General features: G+C 40.2%; 2 protein-coding genes across 2 annotated transcripts in view; one reads left to right on the top strand and one right to left on the bottom strand.

Moving 5' to 3' along the window:
• Window positions 3641-10539, top strand: UCP1 (uncoupling protein 1). The gene is made up of 6 exons (XM_018061376.1): window positions 3641-4274; window positions 5018-5216; window positions 7175-7369; window positions 7470-7571; window positions 8504-8684; window positions 9985-10539. Exons 1-6 carry the CDS (start codon window positions 4149-4151, stop codon window positions 10097-10099), a joined length of 918 nt encoding a protein of 305 aa, XP_017916865.1. The 5' UTR covers window positions 3641-4148; the 3' UTR covers window positions 10100-10539.
• The window catches only part of ELMOD2 (ELMO domain containing 2), a 28138-nt gene continuing 14930 nt past the window's right edge, over window positions 13887-27094 (bottom strand). The window contains exons 8-9 of the mRNA XM_005691226.2: window positions 26605-26738; window positions 13887-17456 (exon numbers count right to left, since the gene is read on the bottom strand). Of these exons, the coding sequence (XP_005691283.1) occupies window positions 17311-17456; window positions 26605-26738 (280 nt within the window). The 3' untranslated portion in view covers window positions 13887-17310. The remainder of the gene's footprint in view (window positions 17457-26604; window positions 26739-27094) is intronic.

Here is a 27094-nt window from a genome sequence, read left to right as displayed (position 1 = left end):
GAACATTTTTCAAATGTACAGCATTGTTATGCTTATTTAATATCAGTACAAAAAGACACTTTGTTCAGAGGTTCCTGGTCGACCACAGTTTGTTGTTCTAAATTTTATTTTATTTTTCATTAATTTTTGTTGGCATATAGTTGCTTTACAATGTGCTAGTTTCTGCTATACAGCAAAGTGGATTAGCTATATGTTTATATATAGCCCCTCTTTTTGGATTTCCTTCCCATTCAGGTCCCCACAGAGCACCGAGTAGAGTCCCCTGGCCTACACAGTAGGTTCTCACTGGTTACCTATTTTCTCCATAGTATCAATAGTGTATATATGTCGATCCCAAGCTCCCAGTTCATCCCAGCCCCCTTCCCCCTCAATGTTGTTCTAGGCATTTAGCACAGTGGGAACTCGCCACCATCCCGTAGCTACGTCACGAAAGCTCTGCTGCCCTTGCTCACACTGCCCTGTTCTTTACCTCTCTACTTCTTTGTGCCAGAAGAGCAGACGGCTGAGCCTTTGGGGACATGGCCCTCTCCCCTACTGTTCTCTCCAACCTGAGGCTAACTTTCCCCTACTTCCCAGAGCCTCCCTAAGGGGTAAAGGAGCCTGGTCCTTGGAATCCAGAACCATTTCCGAATCTGGAACTCCTGTGACCTCTGATGGGTGCCCCACAGGAGGCTTTAACTTTTTTTTCTTTTTAACCATACCACGTGGCACGGAGGAGCTTAATTCCCTGACCGGGGACTGAACCCACACCCCTTGCATTGGAACTGCAGTCTTAACCACTGGACTGCCAGGGAAGGCCATGGAGGCTGTGACTTCTGCTTCTTCTGGACCCTTAGTATTGGCTTTCTGGCCAGCACACCTCAGATGCTCACTCGTCACTGAATAAACCAAATCTACCTCCTGGAGAAGTCTCTTAAGTGACCACACCTACCTAGCCAGAAGTTAACATTCCTGAGCTCGAGCTGTCCTTCTTCTCATCATCTCAGAGCAATTGCAGTTCTCCGGTCACAAATCTCCTCTCCCTGTCTGTCCTTAGCTGTCACAAATCTCCTCTCCCTGTCTGTCCTTAGCTGTCACAAATCTCCTCTCCCTATCTGTCCTTAGCTGGTCACAAATCTCCTCTCCCTGTCTGTCCTTAGCTGGTTGGGACCACAACCTTTCCTCGTTTCTAACAGACCCTTTCTCACATTCCCTTCTTTTCTAACAGCTTTCATTTCACCCCGGTCATACCCTGCCTTTTAAAAACATGAGCCTAAAGGAAACAAAATGACTTTCCGTTTACCCTGCTTCTCCTTCAGAAATGTACTGTGACTTCCCTTTATAATCATAATTCCAAAATTCCACTCCACGCACTGCATCCAACTCATCATGAAGGTAGTGCTGGAGGAAAGTGTAAAGAGAGTGGATGCCACTCCTAACTTCTCCGAAAAGAAAAGGTGGTTTCAGCTTAAAACCACAACCACTGCATTATGTCTCACAATTTCATGGATCAGGAATTTGGGCAGAACTCCACTGGTATGGTATGGTCCCATCACTTCATGACAGACAGATGGGGAAAAAGTGGAAACAGTGACATTTTATTTTCTTAGGCTAAAAAAATCACTGTGGACAGTGACTGTAACCATGAAATTAAAAGATGCTTGCTCCTTGGAAGGAAAAGTAAAGTGAAAGTCGCTCAGTGGAGTCTGACTCTTTGCGACCCCGTGGACTATATAGTCTGTGGAATTCTCCAGGCCAGAATACTGGAGTGGGTAGCCATTCCTTTCTCCAGGGGATCTTCCCAACCCAGGAATCAAACCCAGGTCTCCCGCATTGCAGGCAGATTCTTTACCAGCTGAGCCACAAGGGAAGGAAAGCTATGACAAACCTAGACAGTGTATCATAAAGCAGAAACATCACTTTGCCGACAAAGGTTCATATAGTCAAAGCTATGATTTTTAGTAATCATGTATGGATGGATGTGAGAGCTGGACCGTAAAGAAGACTGAGCTCTGAAGAATTCATACTTTCGAATTGTGGTACTGAAGAAGACTCTTGAGAGTCCCTTGGACTTCAAGGAGATCAAACTAGTCAATCCTAAAGGAAATAAACCATGAATATTCATTGGGAGGACTGATGCTGAAGTTGAAGTGCCAATACTTTGGCCACCTGATGCGAAGAGCCTCTGATGCTGGGAAAGACTGAAGGCAAAAGGAGAAGGGGGCCGATGGTTAGATAACATTACCAACTCAATAGACATGAATTTGCGCAAACTCTGGGAAATAGTGGACGACAGGGAAGCCAGGTCTGCTGCTGTCCATGGGGGCGCAAATAGTCAGACACGACTGAGTGACTGAACAACAGCTGGATGACCCTTCTGTCATACTCCATCGATGGAGATCACGTGGTATTTTCAGCTGGCAGGCGGGTTTATCTGAAGAGTCCAAGGCAGCTGTACTCTCATGTCTCCTGCCTTGATGGAGAAGGCTGCAATTGCCTACCTAGGGCCTCTCCAGCACAACAGCCTCAGGGAGACTGGATTTCTTACATAATGACCCAGGGTTCCTAATGTTTCCTTAGGAAAGGACTAATTCTATTAGTAAGGCAGGTACCAGCCTTCCTAGATGCAAGCGGAAGAGACACATACCTTTGTCTTTTGATGAGAGGAATCTGCGAATATGCTTTAAAACCACATCAGATGGAACCACTGAGAAAGACAATGCATAGGGTTGGTGAGTTGGGTTGTGGGTTGGGGATTATCCAGTATATAGCGATTCACCTTTTATGCATTATAACGAACATTCCCAATCTGCTTAGCCATCATCCTCACAACCTAATAACTTCACCACAGCTGCACTCTCTAAGGTGACCAATTATGTTAGAGCCAAATCCAATAGTTTTCTTTGTTTTTATTCTCTTTTGACATTTTTTCTAAACATTACAGTATGACTACTTGACAGACCCAACCCTTCATTAATTGTATTTTTAAATGCCATAGTTCTATGACTGAGGACACTGTTTCTTTCCTAATTTGACCTTTGATAAGGTCATTTTCCCTAGACCATAACTTTGGGGATCCCTATAGCTTGACCCTTGGCCCCTTTCCTAGTCCCATTATACTCATTCCCATGTAAAGTGTGGACCTTCTTTTACCACATTCATATTGCTGACTCTCAAATATCTGCACTTTACATGGGAGTGAGTATAATGGGACTAGGAAAAAGGGTCAAAGGTCAAGGGTCATAGATGACTTGTGAAAGTAAGAGCTGCACCTGGAGCCTGGTGACCTGCCTTTGTCCTTGTCCTTTTCACCACACTGCCATACCCAGAATGAAATTAAAAGGAGCACTTTATCGCTCTAGCAATTTACTCTGGGTGTGCTTTCTAGAATGTTTATCATTTCATTTGACACCCTCCTACAAAAAGTGTTCAAATGAAAAACTTTAAAAGTTCAGAATGTTCTCGGATTCTGCTTGGAAGTTTTTGGAATCGCATTTGGCTGCATGTGGCTGGGAGGGTGAGAGGATGAGAAATCAGAAAGAGAGCAAAGGGAAGCCAAGCAGAGAAGGTGTCTGCAAGGCTTCTGGGGAGTCAGAGGAATAAGAGGAGTCCCACTCTTGCCTTGGAGCTCTCCGGCTGGGCAGGAACTCTGCCAAGATCACTGAGCTCGCGCTTGTTTAAGGGACTCCCCCTCCCCTCCCTCCAATCTAGAAGCCTGGAGAGATGCCCAGATTGCCAGGCTCTGGGTGCGCGCTGCTGTGCGCCCTTCCCTGCGCATCGAGGGTAGAGAGTAGACGGCGGCTCCCCAGGTGCCGAGCCAGGATGGGGAGGTGGGAGGGACCTGGCGCCCCAGGACACGCCCTGCCAATCCCCAGAGACCTGGATCGGCTCAGCCCGGATCGCGATCGCCGGCGATATAAGTCATCCGCGGAGGAAGAGGGCACGGCGTGGCCAGCCCGGACTCGAGGGAGGGCAAGCAGGCGCCGCTGTACCGACTCCGCCACCTGCCACCTGGCCCGCTGCAGCCCCCTGCCTGCCGCCCCCACTGACCAGAAGTCGGAGAGGACGGGTCTGCTGCCCGGCCGCGCAGGAGTGAGAAGCCAGGCAGAACTTCCACCTTCGGGACCGAAGCGCTGCTCCCCTTGCGCCGGAGTCCGCGTTGAGTCAGGATGGTGGGACACACAGCATCAGACGTGCCCCCTACCATGGCGGTCAAGATCTTCTCGGCGGGGGTGGCGGCCTGCGTGGCTGACATAATCACCTTCCCGCTGGACACCGCCAAAGTCCGGCTACAGGTAGGGAGCGCCGCGGGCAAGGGGAGGTGCCTCGGGCAGAGAGGGGACTACTGTGTGCGCCCCTTTGACTCTGGCTTCGGTTTTACCATCCTTTCTCACGTTAGGTAGAGCAGTGGCCACGTTCAAAGAGTTTGCCTTCACTGGATGGATGCTTTAGGGTGGAAACTGGAATATTGCAGGAATTAACTAAAGAAGTGCGAGGGTCGAGGAGGACGGGTTGACTGTGACTGTTGCCAGCCTCTCCTGTACTTGATCAGACAGGCACATCTTCCTAGCCTACTGCCTAGGGGTTCTGGAGACTTCCTGGGGGTGGGACAGTGAGGTGCGGGATGGGGAGGATGTTCAAAGTATGCCTAGTAGCCAGATTCTCCCCCTTCTCCCTTTCGATAGATAGATAGCTAGATATCTAGCTCTAGATAGATAGATGTGTGCTAACTCGCTTCAGTCCTATCCGACTCTGCGAGGCTATGGACTGCAGCCCCCGAGGCTCCTCTGTCCATGGGATTCTCCAGGCAAGAATACTGGAGTGGATTGCCATTTCCTTTTCTAGGGGATCTTCCTGACCCAGGGATTTAGATAGATGGATAAGGGGAGATGTTGCTGAGAAGGCGAAAAGGACTGAAAATAGGAACACAATGGAAAAAATATCTTGGCTCAAGTTTCCTCCATTGAGGACAGCTTGATGCCAACCTTTGTTTTTTTCCTCACTAGGTAGGACTCCCTTTCTCAATTTTCACTTCCAGATCCAGGGCGAATGCCTGACCTCCAGTGCCTTTAGGTATAAAGGTGTCCTGGGAACAATCATCACTCTGGCAAAAACAGAAGGGCCCGTGAAACTCTACAGCGGGCTGCCTGCTGGTCTCCAGAGACAAATAAGCTTCGCTTCTCTTAGGATTGGCCTCTATGATACTGTCCAGGAGTTCTTCACCACAGGGAAAGAAGGTAAGCAGGCAGTGTTTCTGGGAGGGGGAGAAGTCAGAGAGACATGTCCTAGGCTCAGCAGTGGCTCAGGAACCAGTTACACACAGTGTAGCGGTCTTCATAACAAACTGGCAAGGCAACATCAATATTTGAACACACGGGGCATGGAGGGAAGACATGCTGGTGAGTGGGAAAAAGTGACACCAGAAAGGCAGAAATGCGTCAGATCACAGGAGAGCTTGCAGGCCATGCTAAGTTCAGGTTTTATCCTTGAAATAATGGGAAGTCATTGAAAAATAATAAACAAGGGAATAACATAAATAATTTATATTTTCAGAAGATCACTTTGGCAGCACTGTAAAAGCTATACAGAAAAAGGGGAAGAAAAGGGTACTGTAGAAAGGAAGAAATGATCAGGGTAAGCTAAAGCAACGGCAGTAAAGATTTTGGAAATGTAATTGACTAAACTTGGTGGAGAGTTGGAAGTGAGGCATAAAGAAAAGGTAGGAATGTTAAGATGACTCACAAGTTTCTGGTTAAATATCCCATTCATTGAGGGAGGGAATATAGAAACCATCTGAAGTGGGGAGGTAAGAAATTCAGTTTAGGATGTGTCGAGGATAGGTAATGTCTGGTCTGCACAAGAACTTAGGAGAAACACCTGGGATAAATTTCCCAGTCATGGGAGGCATTATCATTAGGGCCAAACAGAGCAGAGAGATGTAGTGAGGAAAGGAGGGATCGATGTACCTAACCGCAGACACTCGTGGGTTTCCTTGGCAGAACCATCTTGAGCAGAGTAGCAGAGGTGGCAGCTAGACGGCAGAGCACTGGGGAGAAGGGGGTCGCGAGAAGGGAAGACAAAGAGTATGGCCCTGCTCCCAAGCAAGGAGCTTGGGAAATGAAAAGGGGATTGGAACAGGGGATGAGTGCAACAAAGTAAGACTGTAAATAGCGGCCAAAAGTGAAGGGAGTTATTTAAGTATCTTGCCACTTAAAAGATGGGTATTATTCAGTGCTCAGCTCCTGGCCAAGCACATTGAGAAAGGAAAGCAACCACACAGTCATGAGAAGACTTGCTGAATTTCCCATACGCAGGACATTATGTTAAGTGCTATTTTGTTATTAACTCACACAATGACTCTGTGAGGTAGATATTATTACCTCCATTTTATACAGCTTAGGAAATAGAGACTGAGAAAGTCCTTGATGAAATGTGATTGATCTATACTTTAATTATGGGAATAGGTATGAGGCTTCATGGGGTCACAAAGGAGTAGGACATGTCTTAGCGACTAAATAACAACGAGGCTCCAAGACTATTTGTCATTTTATTAAATGATATCCGTCTTGAGTAACCCATGTTAGCTTTTCAAAATTTGCAATCAAAAATCACGTGATCACTTCTTGCTCTTATTTTTGTCCCTTTAGGAGCCTGTTGAAGCCTGAGACCACTTGACATCCCAAACTCAGGCAGTTTGTCCTTTGGGGGCTTTTCCTAAGATCCCTAGGTCCAATAATTAACAGTCTCATTGATGGTTAGAAGACAAAGCTTCACTGGTGACTGGTGCCTCCACCCAATTGGGAAATACTGAAAAACAGAGCAAATATAAAGAAAGAACTAAGCCAAATATAGGAAAGAACTAAGCCATTGTTTAAACAAGCATTGGGTTTTTCTTTCTCCTTGAAAGTCTTTATTAAAAAAAAAAATTCAGTCCACTTTGAAGTCTTCTAGCCCTTCTATGACTTATACATTCTTAGCACAGTCCATAGGGTGACAAGGAGTTGGACACAACTCAGCGACTCAGCACAGCACAGTACATGATTAACACGTGCACAAGCATTAGGGAAGTGCTAAAGATATAATGACACAGTAGTATTAACCACTGAAAATTAAAAAGACATATACGTGCATTCTGGGTCTTGACTTTTTTCTTTTTTGCTTGACACATCCTTTTTTTCTCTCTGGATAACAACAGCTAGTTTAGGAAGCAAGATCTCAGCGGGCCTAACAACTGGAGGCGTGGCCGTGTTCATTGGGCAACCCACAGAGGTGGTCAAGGTCAGACTGCAAGCACAGAGCCATCTCCACGGTCCCAAACCTCGATATACTGGGACTTACAATGCTTACAGGATTATAGCAACAACAGAAGGCTTGACGGGGCTTTGGAAAGGTGACTCACTTCAACATGGATTCTATAGTCGTTAAAACACACATATCCAATTAGCACCTTATCATATGATGGAGCTGTTCAACACTTTCTTTCCCTCCAGGGACTACTCCCAATCTGACAAGAAACGTCATCATCAACTGTACAGAGCTTGTAACGTATGACCTAATGAAGGAGGCCCTTGTGAAAAACAAACTATTAGCAGGTATCTTTCTCTTTTACGTGGCAGGTCTGCACGTTTATAATTTCATCTTTTGTTATACTGAATCCCTTAATTGTAATAATTTTATCTTTTAAAACAGTAATACTCTTGAATAATAGATATAACCAAAACCCTAAACTTTAGAAGTTCTATTGCAACAGCTTTTTTCTTTTGCAACAAAGATGCACCTGTATTTTTATATCAGCATCATTCTCATTTAATACTAATATATGACTTTTGTTAGCGTCTCTCTTGTTCTTTATAAAGTAGAATTCAGGAGATGAGTCATCTTGCCCTGTATCCAGATGAGCTAGTTAAATAAGGAGCTTCTTGGTGGTTTCATCCCGAAAGTAGAACCATTGGATAGGTTCCTAAAAATTTTATTCTAATAGGTTCTGGAAACATTGAAATTCTCCTTGGACAATGACTTTAATTTTTTAAAAAAAAGTATAGATGCCTATGTGTTGAGTATTATGTCATGCCCTAAGGACAGAGGTAAGTAACTGGTTATTTTCCTAAAGCACTTATAATCCAGTATGCCATGTACCATTTGCCAACTTTTTCTAAAATTATAACATTCCTTACTGTATGTACAAGCTTCCCTTGTAGCTCAATTGGTAAAGAATCTGCCTGCAGTGCAGGAGACCCCCGGTTCGATCCCTGGGTTGGGAAGATCCCCTGGAGAAGGAAACGGCAACCCACTCCAGTATCTTGCCTGGAAAATCTCATGGACAGAGGAGCCTGGTGGGCTGCAGTCCATGGGGTCACAAAGAGTTGGGCACAACTGAGCGACTAACACTCACTTACTGTGTGTTATTTATAAGACAACTACGTTGACCTGTTATCAACAGGCTTTCGAGGATCTGATAGATAACGAAAAACTAGAAGCCCCTCCCAAGAATCTAGCGTTGACCTGTCTCATCGACCCGTTTCAGACGACGTGCCCTGCCACTGCGTGTCCGCTGTTGTTGCTGGATTCTGCACAACGGTTCTGTCCTCGCCAGTGGATGTGGTGAAAACCCGATTTGTTAACTCTTCACCAGGACAGTACACAAGTGTGCCCAACTGCGCAAGGATGATGCTCACTAGGGAAGGGCCGTCAGCTTTTTTCAAAGGGTAGGATGTGTTCTTCTGTATCTACAATGTTGTGTTCAGGGATTCTGTGGGCTACGGGGGGCGCCATCTCATCTAACAATTGACAGCTGAGCAGCCTTAGAATGTGCAGTGTACTTAGTGTCTACTTTTCTTTGCCATAAATCTCTCCAATACACCAATTTCACTGTGTCAGGAAATTTAAAGCTGTGATAGTAGAATCTTCTCAAGCTTGATCAGTGGCTCATTCAAAACCGACAGCCTGTCCCTTGGTCTCAGTCTATTGGCTGAGGGGAGAAGGGTGTGGGGAGTTATTTTTTAATGAGTACAGAGATTCAGTTTGGGATGGAGATGGGGAGTGGTAATGAAAACAATGAGAACATATTTAATGCTACTGAATTATACTGTTGAACATATATATATTTATAAGAGAGAGACACATATATACATATGTATGTGTATAAATAATGGCTGGCTAAAATTATAAATTGATGTTATATATATTTTACCATAAAACACACACACACATTCAGGAATCAGAAGATATATGCTAAGAGATCCCCCAAAATATTGGGGGGTGATCTTAATAGGCAAGATCTCTAACATACCAGTCCAAGGCAGATTTAACAGATTTTACATCATTTTCTCTGGGAATATGTCATTGCTGTAGTCAGGATTTTCAAAATAAATAATCTGGGGCATACACTGTGGCAGAATTCTTCAAAATACCAAGAGCAACAGAAACAACAAAAGGCAATTCAGTCTCTGACCAACCCTCTTAGGACCAGAATTACCGAGATCTATGGTCTAATTATTCATCACTTTGCTTTCTCCACTTACTTCCTCTTTTAAACTATTAAAGTTTCCTATACTCCATTCAGAAAGCAAAGGAAAACAAGATTTCCTGCCCCCTCAAAAAAGAGAAGATGATGGAGAAGCAGGAGACAAGCTTTGGTTTGGTTTGGTGGGACCGTTGTATAGATGTGATGCTCTGGATTTCGTTGTTCAGAAGCAGGGTAGGACATCTGGATGGAACCTGAGGCAGAGGAAGGACACGGGGAGAGTAGGCACTCTCAAGCGCCCGCACTGGAGATACGTGGCACAGTGAGAAGCATGCACTGCCTGGACTGTAATTTGCTGTTGTTCAGTCACTCAGTTGTGTCCAACTCTTTATGACCCCATGGACTGCAGCATGCCAGGCTTCCCTGTCCTTCACCATCTCCCAGAGTTTGCTCCAACTCATGTCCATTGAGTTGAAGGCACGCATCATAATAGCAATCAGAATTTTAAGCAAACTAATAGAATGGTGACATCACTCTTCTAGATTTATACCTTCCTTCTTGCGACTGGGATCCTGGAACATCATCATGTTTGTGTGCTTCGAACAGCTGAAGCGAGAACTGATGAAGTCGAGGCAGACCATGGACTGTGCAACCTAGTCCTCCTCGGGAAGAAGATGGAACAGACCGGTGGGGATCTTTGCTAACCAGATAATTTTAAAAAGCGAGCAAAACTATTCACTTTATTTCACCCAGATAAGGAAATTCTGAGAGTTCTGAACTATTTTTTTTCCAAGGGAAAACTACTATTTCCTATGACTTTTATTCTCAGTATTTTAAGGAAGGGAAAAGCAAAACATTCAATATATACCCTGGCAAATGTACTATCCAGATAAGCTACTGTACTTAATTGACTAATGGGGAGGGATTTTATGATTGAATATGAAGAACTTTAACATGTTCTCATTATTAATTCAATTATTAATTGATGGAAAAGGAAAACTGAGTGAAATACACTTTATCAATACTTAAAAACGAAGTTTCCTTTTTATTTATTAACCCCATTGTCAGTTAATATATTCAATAAAATATTGCTAATATCTCTTAAAGTTTGCCTTTTTTTGTATCTATATCTAATGGAAGAGTTGAGGTTCACCTGGGTTACAAAACTTCCCAGATAACAAGGGAAGGTCTTTAGAATCAATGGGCAAAAACTTACTTTTAATGTTATTAGTACATGCTTTTGATTTTTAGAGTCCACATTTTATAGCATCTGTAACAACTTCTAAGACACTGTGTTCATTGGGGCACTGCTGTTATTACAATCATAGTATCTATCCTAGAATCACAGAATTTTAGAGCTTTTTGGTTAGACAGAGGAACAGATTGAGATGAAAATTAATCTACATTGCATCTTTCCAGCAAAATCAACTTCTTCATTTGCATCTGTAGTAACCTTTTCATCTACCAGCTGAGTGCAGAAGGAATAGGGAAAGAATAAACAGATTAAAAGAATTGTTAAGACAAAAACAAGGAGTGGCCACTAAATGGCCCGGTAGCCCCCAGGCTGCCAGGCATTGTGAGCTCCACATACATTCACTATGACGTTTCTCGTCCGTTGACTCTGAGGGTTGTCTCCTGTTTATTTCCCTTAGTTGTTAACTGTGAAGCATCTTGTCGCAGACGCCCTCGTATCCTGCATGGATCACTCTGCTCTGTTAGTGATGCTGCCCTGCCTGCCTTTTGTCATGTCAGCATCTGTACTGCTTAGGGCCTTCTTCCGGTCACCAGAGACATCTTTGCCCACCTGGGCATGGCACACTAGAAGGACAGGCCCTGGACCAATAACCGATGGGAGCTGGCCTGTGAATATCTCAGGTCCCTCACGGTTGGGTGGAATGCCTCCGAGGGATCAGAATCCAGTTACACTCAGTGGTATTTTGCTTACCTCTAAAACCATTTATGGGAAGACTTCAAGTCCTGCTCTTCATCCTCCATCCCCTTACTGGTGTCTCCTGGGATCACTTCCCGAAAGGATTCCAAATCCTTGTCTTGAGGCCTGACTCTGGGAGAATCCAAACTAAGACAAACCACCATCTCAGAGTAGCATATTTCTTTCAAGAAGAAGGAAAATATAAAACTTTGTTTGCTGGGAACCTGGTCAGGCAATGGGCAGTAGTGACAAGTTTCTACCCTTGACCAAACTTTAGTCAGGCTCCTCCGAGCTGCCTTTTCCTACTTGGTTCTGTCCTTGGGTGTCCTCAAGAGCCATTTTATTTTTTAAATATAAATTTATTAATTTTAATTGGAGGTTATTAACTTTACATCGAGAGCCGTTTTAGCAAGAATCCTGCTAAAATTGGCTTAGCCAGAATCTCTCACCTTCAACATGATCACTATTGATATCAAATTCCTCATCCTTGTCCTGGATACCTGATCACCAGTTCTTTTAGATGTTCTGTGTAAGCAATAACTTTTCTTTCCATCCACTTGTTTTATTCCAGTTGGTGGGATCGCTAGTACAATTTTGAATTTATTTTTGGTAACAATTTGAATGATTCACTCCTCATCCCTTCTTAGAGTACATTTCCCTACTTTACTGATGCTGGGCTTAGCCATGTGATTTGCCATGACCAAGAGATCATGTTAGTAGGCATGATGTGAGCAAGGGCTTGAATGTGTTTGAGCAACTGAATTTATTATTGTGTTTCTGCCATACCATGAAGAACATGCCTCAGGTAACCCACTGACCTCAGATGAACTAGCCACATGGAGATGACTGGAAGTGAAATCATGACCTCAATTTAAGGCTAGCTGTATCCAGCTGAGACTACCCAAACTGTCTGGCTAGCCTACCCAGTGTGAGGAGTGAAACTGTTCTGTAGGTCACTGAGATTTTGGGGGTTGGTTGTTGTACGTTGTATTGTGGCAATGACTGACCGATACAAGAGATGACGAAAGACATGCTTTCTTAATTCTGATCCCAATATTTTATAATTAAGTATATTTGCTATAGTTCATTTCATAAAGATATATTTTGTAAAATTAAGGTAATCCCTTTCTATTTGTCATTTGCCAAGTTTTTAACACGAATGGATGTTGAATTTTTATTGAATGCTTTTTCTGTTATCTACTAAAGATCATTATATGCCCACTGGTAGGTGTGCTGGGTCATATGGTAGTTCTATTTTTATTTGTTTAAGGAACCTCTGTACTGTTCTCTACGTGGCTGTACCAATTTATATTCCCACCAACAGTCCAAGAGGGAGGGTATATATGTATACATACAGCTGATTCACTTCATTGTACAGCAAAAGCTAACGAACATTGTAAGGCAACTATACCCCAATTTAAAAAATAGATCATAACAGTCTTATGAATTACAGAGCATACACATTAAGTTATTTGGAAGAGTTTGTGAAAACGAACATTATTTTATTTTTAAATGTACTAACTCACTGGTGAAACCCATATGAGACTGCAGGTTTTTTAGTGGAAAGGTTTTTAATTGCTGAATCAATTTAATAGCTCCAGGACTTTTATACTTCTCTATTTCTTCTTGGATAGCTTTGATAAACTATGTTTTTCTAGAAATTATTTCATCTAATTTTCCTAATTTTGACATCATTCAATATATTCTTTTTAATATCTATAGGATCTCGTGATTTTTCATATTTCATTCTTGACAGTATTTATTACTTGCTTTCTTTTTACTGTTGTCTCACTAAAGTTTATCAATAGTTAGTCTTCTCAAACACTTTGTTGATCCTATTATATGCATGTTTTCTTTTCTATGCATCAAAGCTCTTGTCTTTGATAATTCCTTCTCTATTTTCTTCAGGTTTATTTGGTACTTCTTCATCAAACTACTTGAGATGATTGCTTTGTCTTTAAAGCACTTTTCCCCTAACATATACATTTAAAGCTATAATTAGTACTAACTTTAATAAGGACTGCGTTTGCTGTATCAAACCAGTTCCATATTTAGTTCAAGATAAGCTAACACACACACACACACACACACACACACACACACACAGAGAGAGAGAGAGAGAGAGAGAGAGAGAGAGGAATGCTCTGCAGCTTTAAAAAAAAGTATGGAAGCTATGCATGAACATACAAATAGATCCATGATCAACTGTGAAAACACATTGCAGGATAGTATGATTTATTCCTAGCCTTTCTAAGAACAGGGGGTAGTGGTGATAGTAGTTTCATTTCTGGTGTCATAACCAATTGTTCTTATCCAATAACCTTTTAAATAGGTAATCAGTGGATGAATTAAAATCATAAAAATAAAAAAAACTTTCTGTATATTCTGATTTTACCCTACAGGAACATGATTGAAGGATTAAATGAAAAAAATATTATTTCATGAACATAAATGACATAAATAAGGGACAAGGAAGATGGGAAGGGAGCAGAAGTATTAATAGAGAGGCTTATGACAATTTCAACATGTTTTTATTTGCTCACAACATTCCAACAAAAACGACATTCCATTTCAACTATTGCTTTCACATAGGAAGTTAATTGCTTTACCCAAAGTAGACAGAAATCTATTTCTTTACATTGCCAACCAGCACTCTTTCCCCTAGGGAAAGCACTGTTTAAATATTTTTTGAATACTTTAACAGAAACATAGCCTTGCCCTATAATAGTAAGGTAGTATTTGGGTCTTACCTGCACTACATTTTAACATTTTTTCTTATCCAAAGCTGAAGCCAAGGAAAAAAAGGCTCACTCATGACTTTTCTCAGATATTTTATCAACTTCAGGAATCTTCATTTAAAAATATTGGAGAGATTCATACATATGAAGTTGAACTTAAGCCTCCCCAGAAGTTGGGTGGACCATTTATCCTGAGAAAATAGCTGCTGGTCCCCAATCACTCATTCAAAAGGATAATAAACGTTATTGCCCTTCAAGCCAAATGTCTTCTCTTTGTGCTAAGATAACATGTAATCTTTCCTGCTCTGGCAATGAACACTCCTCCTTCACATTCCTCTAATGTTTCTCCTTTTAACAAATCTTTGACCAAGTTCTATTTCACTGAATGCAAAGGGGAGAAATAGAACATAAATAACTATGGACACTGGAATAAAAATGAAGAGTACATATATTTTCACATAGAAAAATACATACAAATCCAAGTAGCTCATTTTAGAAAAGAAAAATCAGGACAGGCATTTTTAAGAAAAAGATTCTGCTTTCTCAATTATAAATGGTGCCAGTAAGACACTGATTTTACATCTGACTATATCACCATATTTATAAAGAGGGGTGGGTCTAAGTTCACTGATATCCCCTGATTTCTCTCAATTCTTTAAAGATTGTCTTTCAGAATGTATTTAAACTGCAACTTGTAATTATATATTTAGACTACTTTTGTCACTGATTCACTCTTCAGTCTGGCACACACAAAAATTCATTTCAACACTGATTAACTTTTTTGATGCTAAAGCAAACAATTTTCCTTCTACTTCAATTCTATCACTACTTTGGTATTTTATTACTATAGAAACAGATAAGATTCTAAATATGGATTTTTAGACTACCTAAAATTCTTACATACATATGTTGAAAGCAAGGAAAAGTAGGATGGCAGACACAATTATCATATTTCTCTTTTCATGTATGTCACTATCACATGAAAATCAGAAGGCTCATGTTACATTCTAATTTACAACTGGTGACATTTAGCTTGGCTTTCAAACTATCAAATCGTAGAATCTATTGGTGGCTTTCAACCAACTTACTACAGAATTGTTTGAAATGGTTACAGATCATCTTAAACAAAAACAGAGCAATATATTATCCAAACAAAGGTGGACTTAAATAACATATTATTGAACAGAATTTCAAATGACATTGAAAAAACATTATTATTAAAGAAATATTAAAAAGGTTTTTTTCCCCCCTAGGAGAAACTTAATACTTGAAAAGTTTCCCATTCTATACTTCAATCATTCTTTAAAAGCATACTGACAAAGGTTTATATCAGTTCAAGACCACATCTGTTAAAAGATTAAATATAAAGGTAAGTATTTTCTAAGTGAAAACTAAAAGACTAACAATTGCTTTCCATGTAATGGTAAACACCCTGATAAAATGAACTTCAATGGCTAATACCTGATTTTTATCTCATAGAACTCTGGCTGGATGACAAAGTATAGAAAACATTTAAAGAGATGAAGTCAAGGTACTCCTAGGATTGAGAAGTCTCCCACAAGAAACCTGTTTAAAATTCCTCTAATACAGAAAATCTAAACCACCATTATAGTAAAATTGAGCCCAACTGTAACATTTTATCTTGTTGAGAAAGGAAGAATTTCAATGTATGTACTTTTTTTTCTTTTGGCATGCACTGTTAATGTGTGTGCTATACAACACTGCATCTGTTATTTTCCAACTGAATATTTCATACCACTCTTCTCTTTGGCCAATTTAAAGAGAGAAGTCTGTCAGTAGACATAAACAAATACCTGAAAGTTTCAGGTCTTGATATATCATTATAAAAGCCAGACCTTAAATGCTTGATATGTACCACTTTAAAGATGTATTAACTATCATCACATTTTAAATTATGTATTTAACAGGCTGCTTTCTGTAGGATTTAAGAAGGATTTGGTAATCAGATGGACCTATCTTTAAACTCTTTTAGTTCTGCTATGAGTACAAATGTCAAACGCACAAAGAAGAAACTGTTCCTGTTAGAATCTCATCATTTTATAATCCTTGACAGCAGTCGCTGCTCTCCTGAGATTTTCAGAGAATAAAGCTATACAAAATGCACAGCCGTCATCCTCAGGCTACTTTAGAGTCCCACAGACTGTTACAGAAAACCCACAAGGTCGCACATCATTATCTAGAAACGTGGTGGTGTCAAAGCAAAGAGAAGCGAGACTCAACAGTGAGTAAAATCAACCGACATCGCTTAACTGAGATCTTTAAAAGGCTTGGTTTTTCTCTTGCTAAAATTCGAAGACAGCTTTATTGAAATAGCACCTGTTCTTTGAGTATAATCAAGATTTTCTTAGCAGAGCGTCTCTTTTCATAAACGTACACTGACAGAGAGGCCTCATAAAAGCCCTCACACCAAGCACTAAAATTTCTTCTCTGTAGCTGATAAAAAAGCAAATTCTGAAAATGAGAAGATGTCTTTAAAGCTTTAGAATTACACTGTGATATTTCCAAGTGTGTTATTTAAAAACAAAAGAGCTAATCACTAACACTGCATTCTCTCATTACCTATTACATGACATAATCAGAGAAACCAAAAAGAAGCCCATAATTCTGTCTTCTCTGACAAAGAGCGTCTCTCTATATGCTCTTGTGGCTCCTATGAGACAATATTGTGACGTGTGATCAAGATGCAAACAAGGAGAACCATGACGAACTAGTCTGTTAATTAACTTACAAATAAAATAAGGCAAAGGAAGAAAAGACCATTTCCAGACTAAAAACCAAAAACTCTTCACAGAGCTTTGAAAAGATACCAACTTGATAGTTACAACACATAAAAATGAAAACTGACTTTTACACATTTTAATCAATCAATTTAACAAAAATTGATTTGTACCTGATTTGTACTTTTACACTGAATGGGTTAAGTCCCAAGCTCCAAACTGTGGCAGTTCATGTGACTCTACAGAGGGGATCTTTGGAAGATAAGGTACCTTTGGAGGACAGTGTATTAACAAGTGTAAACATACACTGATTGTCCACTAGCTTTCTTAAATAGAATTTCTGAAATATTTTTGTAGGAAATTATATATAACGTGTGTAATTGATCAGATAATTTCTGTTACAACATATAAATTCTGTTGTGTGTGCAAAATGTGGTAGAAATAGAAGATACTACGGATGACTCATATTTTTAAAGTAAGTGATACATTACAATCCAGTAAGAGTCCTTTAATCTTTTCATGAAACTTCTCTCTGTACACGTTGAAATACATAATGCTTTCTGGCTTTTCCTCGAACCAAAACTTGTCAAATTCATACACAAGATAACCTGCAGTTAAAAAAAAAACACATAAATATAGTGCTCAATAACGAAATCACACCCAACCATCTCATTTTAAAAGTATATAACCATTCTTTAAATTCCATATTAGGATTCAATAAGCAGAAACCATCTTTAAGAAAAACCTGAGGAACTTTATAAGAAATATTTTTGTATGTTCAAAATAAATATCAACTACAATAAGATATTTAGAGTTCATTTATTCTTTGTCTCAAAAAAATCAACAAAGTCTTCAAATTTAGATACTATCAAAAGATACCCTGAGAATAGGGAGCGAAGTTATCTCCAGAGACCCATGAAACAGAAAAATGAAAGTACAAGAAATTGTCAGGCATGGATACAGTACAAAAAAAGCTGTGTTTTCTACTAGCTTTATAAGTGAGTTACTTTTACTTTTTTCAAAGAACTATCAAGCACCTTCTCTTTTTGAAAAGAATACATGAGCACTAAATAGGCTTAATATTTTTGTTTTTTAATATCCTCATTACAATAGCCAAATTAACACTCAAAATGTTAAAAGTATTTAATGAAGATGAACATGTAAATAGACATATTTACAACAGCAAAATATGTGAATTTAAAACTGCTCCTAAACCCTATTTGGACTCAACCAGATGCATGTATTTAATTACTTAGCAAATGCTACTATGGCCGTGGCCATGCGCTCATTCCCTCTCACAGCAATCCTATGAGCCAGTGTTGTGCTAGTCCCATTTTTCTGCAGAGGAAACAGAGGTGCAGAGAAGTTAAACGACTTGCCCAAGCCACAGTGTGCAAGTGGCCTCTATTATTTTATAAATCAGACTTGGTTTCCACCAGCATCTCATCCCCCCTTCTGAAAGGCTGTTCAGATAAATGGGGGAATATAGCCAGTGACTTTACATAAAAGAGTGGCTACACTATCACAAATTGCATAGTATGAAATGACTGTAAATTCCATTTTAAAACATTAGTCATAAAGCAAACAATAACAGACAAGAACCACAACACTTCAACAGTGAAATATCATTTCATAAGAAGGTCAACTGAAGAAAGATTTCAGATTAATCCCTGGATAACAGATTTTTGTCAACCGGGGTATGTGACAGAATCAAAGAATAAGGCTTCTTTGAGCAGAGAGACACCATCTGCTTCCTGTTCCCAAGAGACAAGCTGAGAATGGTGATCTTGTAATTATTTTTAACTAATATTTTACATCTTTCATTCAAAATTTATTCTGTGTATACATTAGCACAATAGTACATCTACTCATCCATATATAAATTGAGTCTGTGTTCTCCCGCACCCTACCCCCAATATCAAATAGGGATGTGCAATCAGAAACTTTGGAGATTTAATGCTCTTGGTAGCATTAAAAGTCAGACATCCAACTGAATTTTATAGAGCACAGCTTGTTTTAGTATTTCTGGCTATCGGGTTTTAGCTACTTACCATACCTTTAAATTGCTTTTCCTTACTTATTCAAATGACTATATAGTCTAGAAGCAACTGCTCAAGGGTAAAACACTAGTAGTTTCTGTTTCAGAGTGAGGTGGTTACAACGTAAACTGGTGTCAGAAAGAGACTGACTCAAAAAACTGAGGATGTAAGTTGACTTGATGAGACACAGCCAACGGCAAGAGATGGTACCAAAATTCTAGGAGCTGACAGGCCCATAGGTAGCATAGGACTCCTAAAGCCTGGCAGAAAGGGACAGAAAAGAGTTGTTTCTATAAAGCAACATACCCACTCTACTGTCCATTGACTCCAGGAGTTTAAAACACCAGACTTGACGGAAATGCCACACAACATTTCCAGACTTACAATTCCCCGTATGCTTCTACTGTCCCTAACCAAAGCTGCAGGGGCACCTGAGGTTTCCCCACAGGGATTAAAACTAGGAGAACCGCAGGAACAGGAATTAACTGGTATGAAAGATGTTACTGGGGTGATGCAAACGTTCTAAGACCGGATTATGCTGACAGTTGCACAACTAAGTAAATTTACTAAAACTCACTGAACTCACACTTAAAACAGGTGAATTTTATGGTATATGAATTACACCTCAATAAAGCTATTAACGGTCATATCCTTTTTATTATACAAATTTAAGAGTTAACTTTTGGGAACCTCCAAACCAATGGTTGGTGACTTCCCAGGATGACGGTGACTAGGTGCTTACATGTTACATATACAAACAGTGACAACAGGACTAAGAAGCTAACTACCACTTGCTGCTTCCAGTCTTGTCCATGGAAGATGGTAACAACAAAATGGCAGAAGGGACAAGGAGGAGAGCGGAGACAGACACACACAGATCACAGGGAAATAAACAATGTGAAAGCCAGTCTTTTTATATAGTTCTTTCTTTTAGATAGAAACTAGGACCTTGGAACTGACTTGTGCAAATGAATTGGGCTCAATCTCCCAACGAACAAAGGTATGTATGTTCAAAAGATAAGGTTTCAAACTATCTTCCAGTTAGAATATGCTTCTTCTAATAAGAGCAAAAAATTGGATTAAAGATTTACTGAGCATGGCCCCACCCACCAGAACAAGACTCAAGTTTTCCCCTTACTCAGTCTCTCCCATCAAGAAGCTTCCATAAGCCTCTTATCCTTATCCATCAGATGGCAGACAGAATGAAAACCACAATCACAGAAAACTAACCACACTGATCACATGGGCCACAGCCTTGTCTAGCTCAATGAGACTATGACCCATGTCCTGTAGGTTCACCCAAGACAGACAGGTCACGGTGGAGAGTTCTGACAAAATGTGGTTCACTGGAAAACAGAATGGCAAACCACTTTAGTATTCTTGCCTTGAGAACCCCATCAGTTCAGCTCAGTTGCTCAGTCGTGTTCGACTCTTTGCGACCCTGTGAACCGCAGCACGCCAGACCTCCCTGTCCATCACCAACTCCCGGAGTTTACTCAAACTCATGTCCATTAAGTCGATGATGCCATCCAGCCATCTCATCCTCTGTCATCCCCTTCTCCTGCCTTCAATCTTTCCCAGCATCAGGATCTTTTCAAATGAGTCAGCTCTTCACATCAGGTGGCCAAAGTATTAGAGTTTCAGCTTCAACATCAGTCCTTCCAATGACACCAGGACTGATCTCCTTTAGGATGGACTGGTTGAATCTCCCTGTAGTTCAAGGGACTCTCAGGAGTCTTCTCCAACACCACGGTTCAAAAGCATCAATTCTTCGGTGCTCAGCTTTCTTTATAGTCCAACTCTCACCTCCATACATGACTGCTGGAAAAATAATAGCCTTGGCTAGAAGGACCTTTGTTGGCAAAGTAATATCTCTGCTTTTTAATATGCTGTCTAGGGTGGTCATAATTTTCCTTCTGAGCATCATTTAATTTCATGGCTGCAGTCACCATCTGCAGTGATTTTGGAGCCCAAAAATATAAAGTCAGCCACTGTTTCCACTGTTTCCCCATCTATTTCCCATGAAGTGAGGGGACCAGATGCCAGGATGTTAGTTTTCTGAATGCTGAGTTTTAAGCCAACTTTTTCACTTTCCTCTTTCACTTTCATCAAGAGGCTCTTTAGTTCTTCACTTTCTGCCATAAGGGTGGTGTCATCTGCATATCTGAGGTTATTGATATTTCTCCAGGAAATCTTGATTCCAGCTTGTGCTTAATCCAGTCCAGCATTTCTCATGACGTAGTCTGCATATAAGTTAAATAAGCAGGGTGACAATATATAGCCTTGACGTACTCCTTTCCTGATATGGAACCAGTCTGTTGTTCCATGTCCAGTTCTAACTGTTACTTCCTGACCTGCATACAGTTTTCTCAAGAGGCAGGTCAGGTGGTCTGGTATTCCCATCTCTTTAAGAACTGTCCACAGTTGGTTTTGATCCACACAGTCAAAGGCTTTGGCATACTCAATAAAGCAGAAATAAATGTTTTTCTGGAACTCTCTTGCTTTTTCGACAATCCAGCAGATGTTGGCAATTTGATCTCTGGCTCCTCTGCCTTTTCTAAATCCAGTTTGAACATCTGGAAGTTCATGGTTCATGTATTGCTGAAGCCTGGCTTGGAGAGTTTTGAGCATTACTTTGCTAGCGTGTGAGATGAGTGCAATTGTGCGGTAGTTTCAGCATTCTTTGGCATTACCTTTCTTTGGGATTGGAATGAAAACTGACCTTGTCCAGTCCTGTGGCCACTGCTGAGTTTTCCAAATTTACTGGCATACTGAGTGCAGCGCTTTCACAGCATTATCTTTTAGGATTTGAAATAGCTCAACTGGAGTTCCACCACTTCCACTAGCTTTGTTCATAGTGATGCTTTCTAAGGCCCACTTGACTTCACATTCCAGGATGTCTGGCTCTAGGTGAGTGATCACACCATCGTGATTATCTAGGCTGTGAAGATCTTCTTTGTACAGTTCTGTGTATTCTTGCCACCTCTTCTTAATATCTTCTGCTTCTCTTAGGTCCATACCATTTCTGTCCTTTATCGAACCCATCTTTGCATGAAATGTTCCCTTTAACCCCATGAGAACCCCATGAACAGTATCAAAAGACAAAAATATAGGACACTGAAAGATGAACTCCCTAGGTTGGTAGGTGCCCAAAATGCTACTGGAGATCAATGGAGAAAAAACTCCAGAAAGGAGGAAGAGACGGAGCCAAAGCAAAAACTACACCCAGTTGTGGATGTGACTGGTGAGGGAAGTAAAGTCTGATGCTGTAAAGAGCAATATTGCATAGGAACCTGGAATGTTAGGTCCATGAATCAAGGCAAATTAGAAGTGGGAAACAGGTGATGGCAAGAGTGAACATAGACATTCTAGGAATCAGCGAACTAAAATGGACTGGAATGGGTGAATTTAACTCAGATGACCATTATATCTACTACTGTGGGCAGGAATCCCTTAGAAGAAATGGAGTAGCCATGCATAGTCCAAAATGCAGTACTTGGATGCAATCTAAAAAACGACAGAACGATCTCTGTTTGTTTCCAGGGCAAACCATTCAATATCACATTAGTCAAAGTCTACGCACCAACCACTAATGCCGAAGAAGCTGAAGTTGAATGGTTCTATGAAGACCTATAAGACCTTCTAGAACTAACACCCTAAAAAGATGTTCTTTTGCATTATAGGGGACTGGAACGCAAAAGTAGGACATCAAGAGATACCTGGAGTAACAGGCAAATTTGGCCTTGGAGTACAGAATGAAGCAGAGCAAAGGCTAACAGAGTTTTGCCAAGAGAACGCACTGGGCATAGCAAACACCCTCTTCCAACAACATAAGAGAAGACTCTACACATGGACATCACCAGATGGTCAATACTGAAATCAGACTGATTATATTCTTTGCACCCAAAGATGGAGAAGTTCTATACAGTCAGCAAAAATAAGACCGGAAGCTGACTGTGGCTCAGATCATGAACTCTTTATTGCCAGATTCAGACTTAAATTGAAGAAAGTACGGAAAACCACTAGACCATTCAGGTATGACCTAAATCAAATCCCTCATGATTATACAGTGGAAGTGACAAATAGATTCACGGGATTAGATCTGACAGAGTGCCTGAAGAACTATGGATGGTGGTTCGTGACATTGTACAGGAGGCAGGGATCAAGACCATCCCCAAGAAAAACAAATGCAAAAAGGCAAAATGGTTGTGTGAGGAGGCCTTACAAATTGCTGTGAAAAGAAGAGAAGCAAAAGGTAAAGGAGAAAAGGAAAGATATTTGAATGCAGAGTTCCAAAGAATAGCAAGGAGTGATAAGAAAGCCTTCCTCAGTGATCAGTGGAAAGAAATAGAAAGACTAGAGATCTTTCCTGCTAGAATGGGAAAGACTAGAGATTGCTTAAGAAAATTAGAGATACCAAGAGAACATTTCATGCAAAGATGGGCACAATAAAGGACAGAAATTGTATGGACCTAACAGAAGCAGAAGATATTAAGATGAGGTGGCAAGAATACACAGAACTGTACAAAAAAGATCTTCATGACCAGATAACCCATGTGATCACTTACCTAGAGCCAGACATCCTGGAATGTGAAGTCAAGTGGGCCTTAGGAAGCATCATTATGAATAAAGCTAGTGGAGGTGATGGAACTCCAGTTGAGCTGTTTCAAATCCTAAAAGATGATACTGTGAAAGCACTGCACTCAATATGTCAGCAAATTTGGAAAACTCAGCAGTGGCCACAGGACTGGACAAGGTCAGTTTTCATTCCAATCCCAAAGAAAGGCAGTGCCAAAGAATGCTGAAACTACTGCACAATTGCACTCATCTCACATGCTAGCAAAGTAATGCTCAAAATTCTCCAAGCCAAGCTTCAGCAGTATGTGAACCGTGAACTTCCAGATGTTCAAACTGGATTTAGAAAAGGCAGAGGAGCCAGAGATCAAATTGCCAACATCTTCTGGGTCATCGAAAAAGCAAGAGTTTCAGGAAAACATGTACTTCTGCTTTATTGAGTATGCCAAAGCCTTTGACTGTGTGGATCAAAACAAACTGTGGACAATTCTTAAAGAGATGGGAATACCAGACCACCTGACCTGCTTCTTGAGAAATCTGTATGCAGGTTAAGAAGCAATAGTTAGAACTAGACATGGAACAACAGACTGGTTCCAAATTGGGAAAGGAGTACATCAAAACTGTGTATTGCCACTTTGCTTGTTTAACTTATATGCAGAGTACATCATGAGGAATGCTGGACTGGATTAAGCACAAGCTGGAATCAAGATTTCCTGGAGAAATATCAATAACCTCAGATATGCAGATGACACCACCCTTATGGCAGAAAGTGAAGAACTAAAGAGCCTCTTGATGAAAGTGAAAGAGGAAAGTGAAAAAGTTGGCTTAAAACTCAACATTCAGAAAACCAAGATCCTGGCATCCGGTCCCCTCACTTCATGGCAAATAGCTGTGGAAATAGTGACAGACTTTATATTTTTGGGCTTCAAAATCACTGCAGATGGTGACCGCAGCCATGAAATTAGAAGATGTTTGCTCCTTGGAAGAAAAGCTATGACCACCCTAGACAGCATATTATAAAGCAGAGACATTACTTTGCCAACGAAGGTCCTTCTAGTCAAAGCTATGTTTTTTAAGTAGTCCTGTATGGAGGTGAGAGTTGGACTGTAAAGAAAGTTGAGTACCGAATAATTGATGCTTTTGAACTGAGGTGTTGGAGAAGACTCTTGAGAGTCCCTTGGACTGCAAGGAGTTCCAACCAGTCCATTCTAAAGGAAATCAGTCCTGAGTGTTCATTGGAAGGACTGATGTTGAAGCTGAAACACCAGTACTTTCCCACCTGATGCGAAGAGCTGACTCATTAGAAAAGACCCTGATGCTGGGAAAGATTGAAGGCGGGAGAAGGGGATGACAGAGGATAAGATGGTTGGATGTATCACCAACTCAATGAACATGACTTTGAGTAAGCTCTGGGATTTGGTGATGGACAGGGAAGCCTGGTGTGCTGCAGTCCATGGGGTCACAACTGAGCAACTGAACTGAAGTGAATAAGAACAGAACCTTAACTAAGACAATAAAGTCAATTCTGAGGGGGAAACTTTTGTGTAAAAGATGAGTATATGTGTGTCTTTATGTGTGTGTGTTTGCTTGAAATGTTTCAAGAAATTTGAAAAACATTAGCTTCACTGCTTCCTGGATGATTCACAGGTCTTATGGATCTGACTGATAAAAACAAAGCAACTGAGATGGTCCTCTAACGACTTTGCCACCTCACGTATTACTTTGGTGATCTTCCTAGTCAGGAGCTAAAGAAGATGCTGGTATTGAAAGCACCATAAGCAACACTATCCAAAGATGCTCCAGTTACCCCTCTATGGGGAAAAATATTGGACAGAGTTCATTTTGTCCTTCATTCCCACTTGTCACTCTAACACATTCATTTAAATATGGTAAAATGCTGGGGGGGCGGGTAGTTTTTTGGTTGTTTATTTTCCTATTTGTTTTTGTGTTCAACAAGCAGCATTATACAAGCACATATTCATAGAAAAGACAAATAATCTGGAGACAGCTGGCCAAGTCCCAGGAGTTTCAGCCCTTTGCACAAAGTCAATGAGAGATTTAGGAGAAGAAACCAAACAAGACTAGAGGAGGGAAAAACAGTTTTTCAGTAACAAGATGAAAGAAAATGACTAAATTTTCATTTTAAATAACTATACTTTCAACGTGGACATCTAGAAGAGGGCCGTGACTGAAAGACTAGGGAAAAGGCTATGACAGTAACCTAGTAACAAAGTAACGCTACAGTTACAATGGGACAGAAATAGGTGGACAAATCCAAGAGAGATTTAGGGAGGAGACAAACCTGGACATTAGGGATTAGTAAAGGCAGGGGAGGTTATGACAACGGAGACCGGGATGACTCCGCTGAGAATGGATGAAGATGTTACGATCTGGACCCTTAGTATCTAAGTAGTTTCCTATAACCTATATCCTATCTAAAGACACAAAAAGATCAAGAAAAAGGAGAGTCTGAAGCCAGGCTAAATCTGAATTCTTCGCTTCTGAGCAGTATCTTCAGAAGATGTGTTTATTCACCTTAAACCTTCCAGATTCAAATATGATTAAAATAAAAGTTAAAGGAACAGTTACAACTGCTACATGACTGTTATATAACTGCTTTAGGAAGAGTTACTAGATAGCCCCAACCTAATACAAAAAAACCTGGTCTTGAAATAAGGGGTGTGTGTGTGTGAGACATTCCTTTAAACTTTCTTACAAGAGTAACCAAATGATTTATCTGTCCTTGATTCAACAGCATTCATTAACCACTACATAAGAAGAAAAATTCATCTGTAGTTGACTGGAAAATGAATGTCTACAGAAAAACTGCATAAATACAAAATTTGCATACATGTCAAAAAACTGTCTCACTGAATTTTTTACATCAGCAAATAGATAAACTGAAGTACAAAATACTCTTAGAAACCCATATTCCATTATCTTGTTTTTCAAAGATACTAAACAGTAAAATGACAAATACACATTATATATTTGATCAAGGTAGTATATTCTATATTACATATAGAATGTTACATATTAAGTGTGTGTACACATACACACACTTTATATATATACACACACTTTACTAAGGATTTAAAATTTTTTTTAGAAACATCTACTTTTAACTCATTTCAATACTCACAATAAAACTGGTGAAAGTGTTCCATTGTTGGTATACCAGGAACAAAGTTGTAGAGGTGAAACTTCAAAGCTTCACTCTTCAGTAAGCTATAAGCCATCTCTGTAAGATTGATTCCAACTATTGCATAAGAATACCTATGTCAGAAACATTACCAGTTATCCCAGCTAGCCAAATAGTTCATAAAGAAAATTTTAAACTATGCAAGGAATTAGTAAAATGTTACTCTGATTAATTTCTAACACAGTATTGATTTTAAAATAATTTCTACATATTAAGAAAGTAAACCAGAATTGATTAAACATTTTTGTTCTTTAGAGCCTACTGATTTTTTGGATCTAATCTAAAACATGAAAATAAAACTCTGGTCACATGAATATCTAAAACCAAAATCCTTTTTAAAAAATCCAAAAGAGTACTACATACACCCTTATTGATTTCTAAAATACACTGGGTAATCTGATAGTTTCTCCATTATCAGGGTATTTATTTT

This window comes from Capra hircus, chromosome 17 (assembly GCF_001704415.2).
Source record: "Capra hircus breed San Clemente chromosome 17, ASM170441v1, whole genome shotgun sequence".
Taxonomy (NCBI): Eukaryota; Metazoa; Chordata; class Mammalia; order Artiodactyla; family Bovidae; genus Capra; species Capra hircus.
Note: the sequence above shows the minus strand (reverse complement) of the source record. Positions and strands in the feature narration are given on the sequence as shown.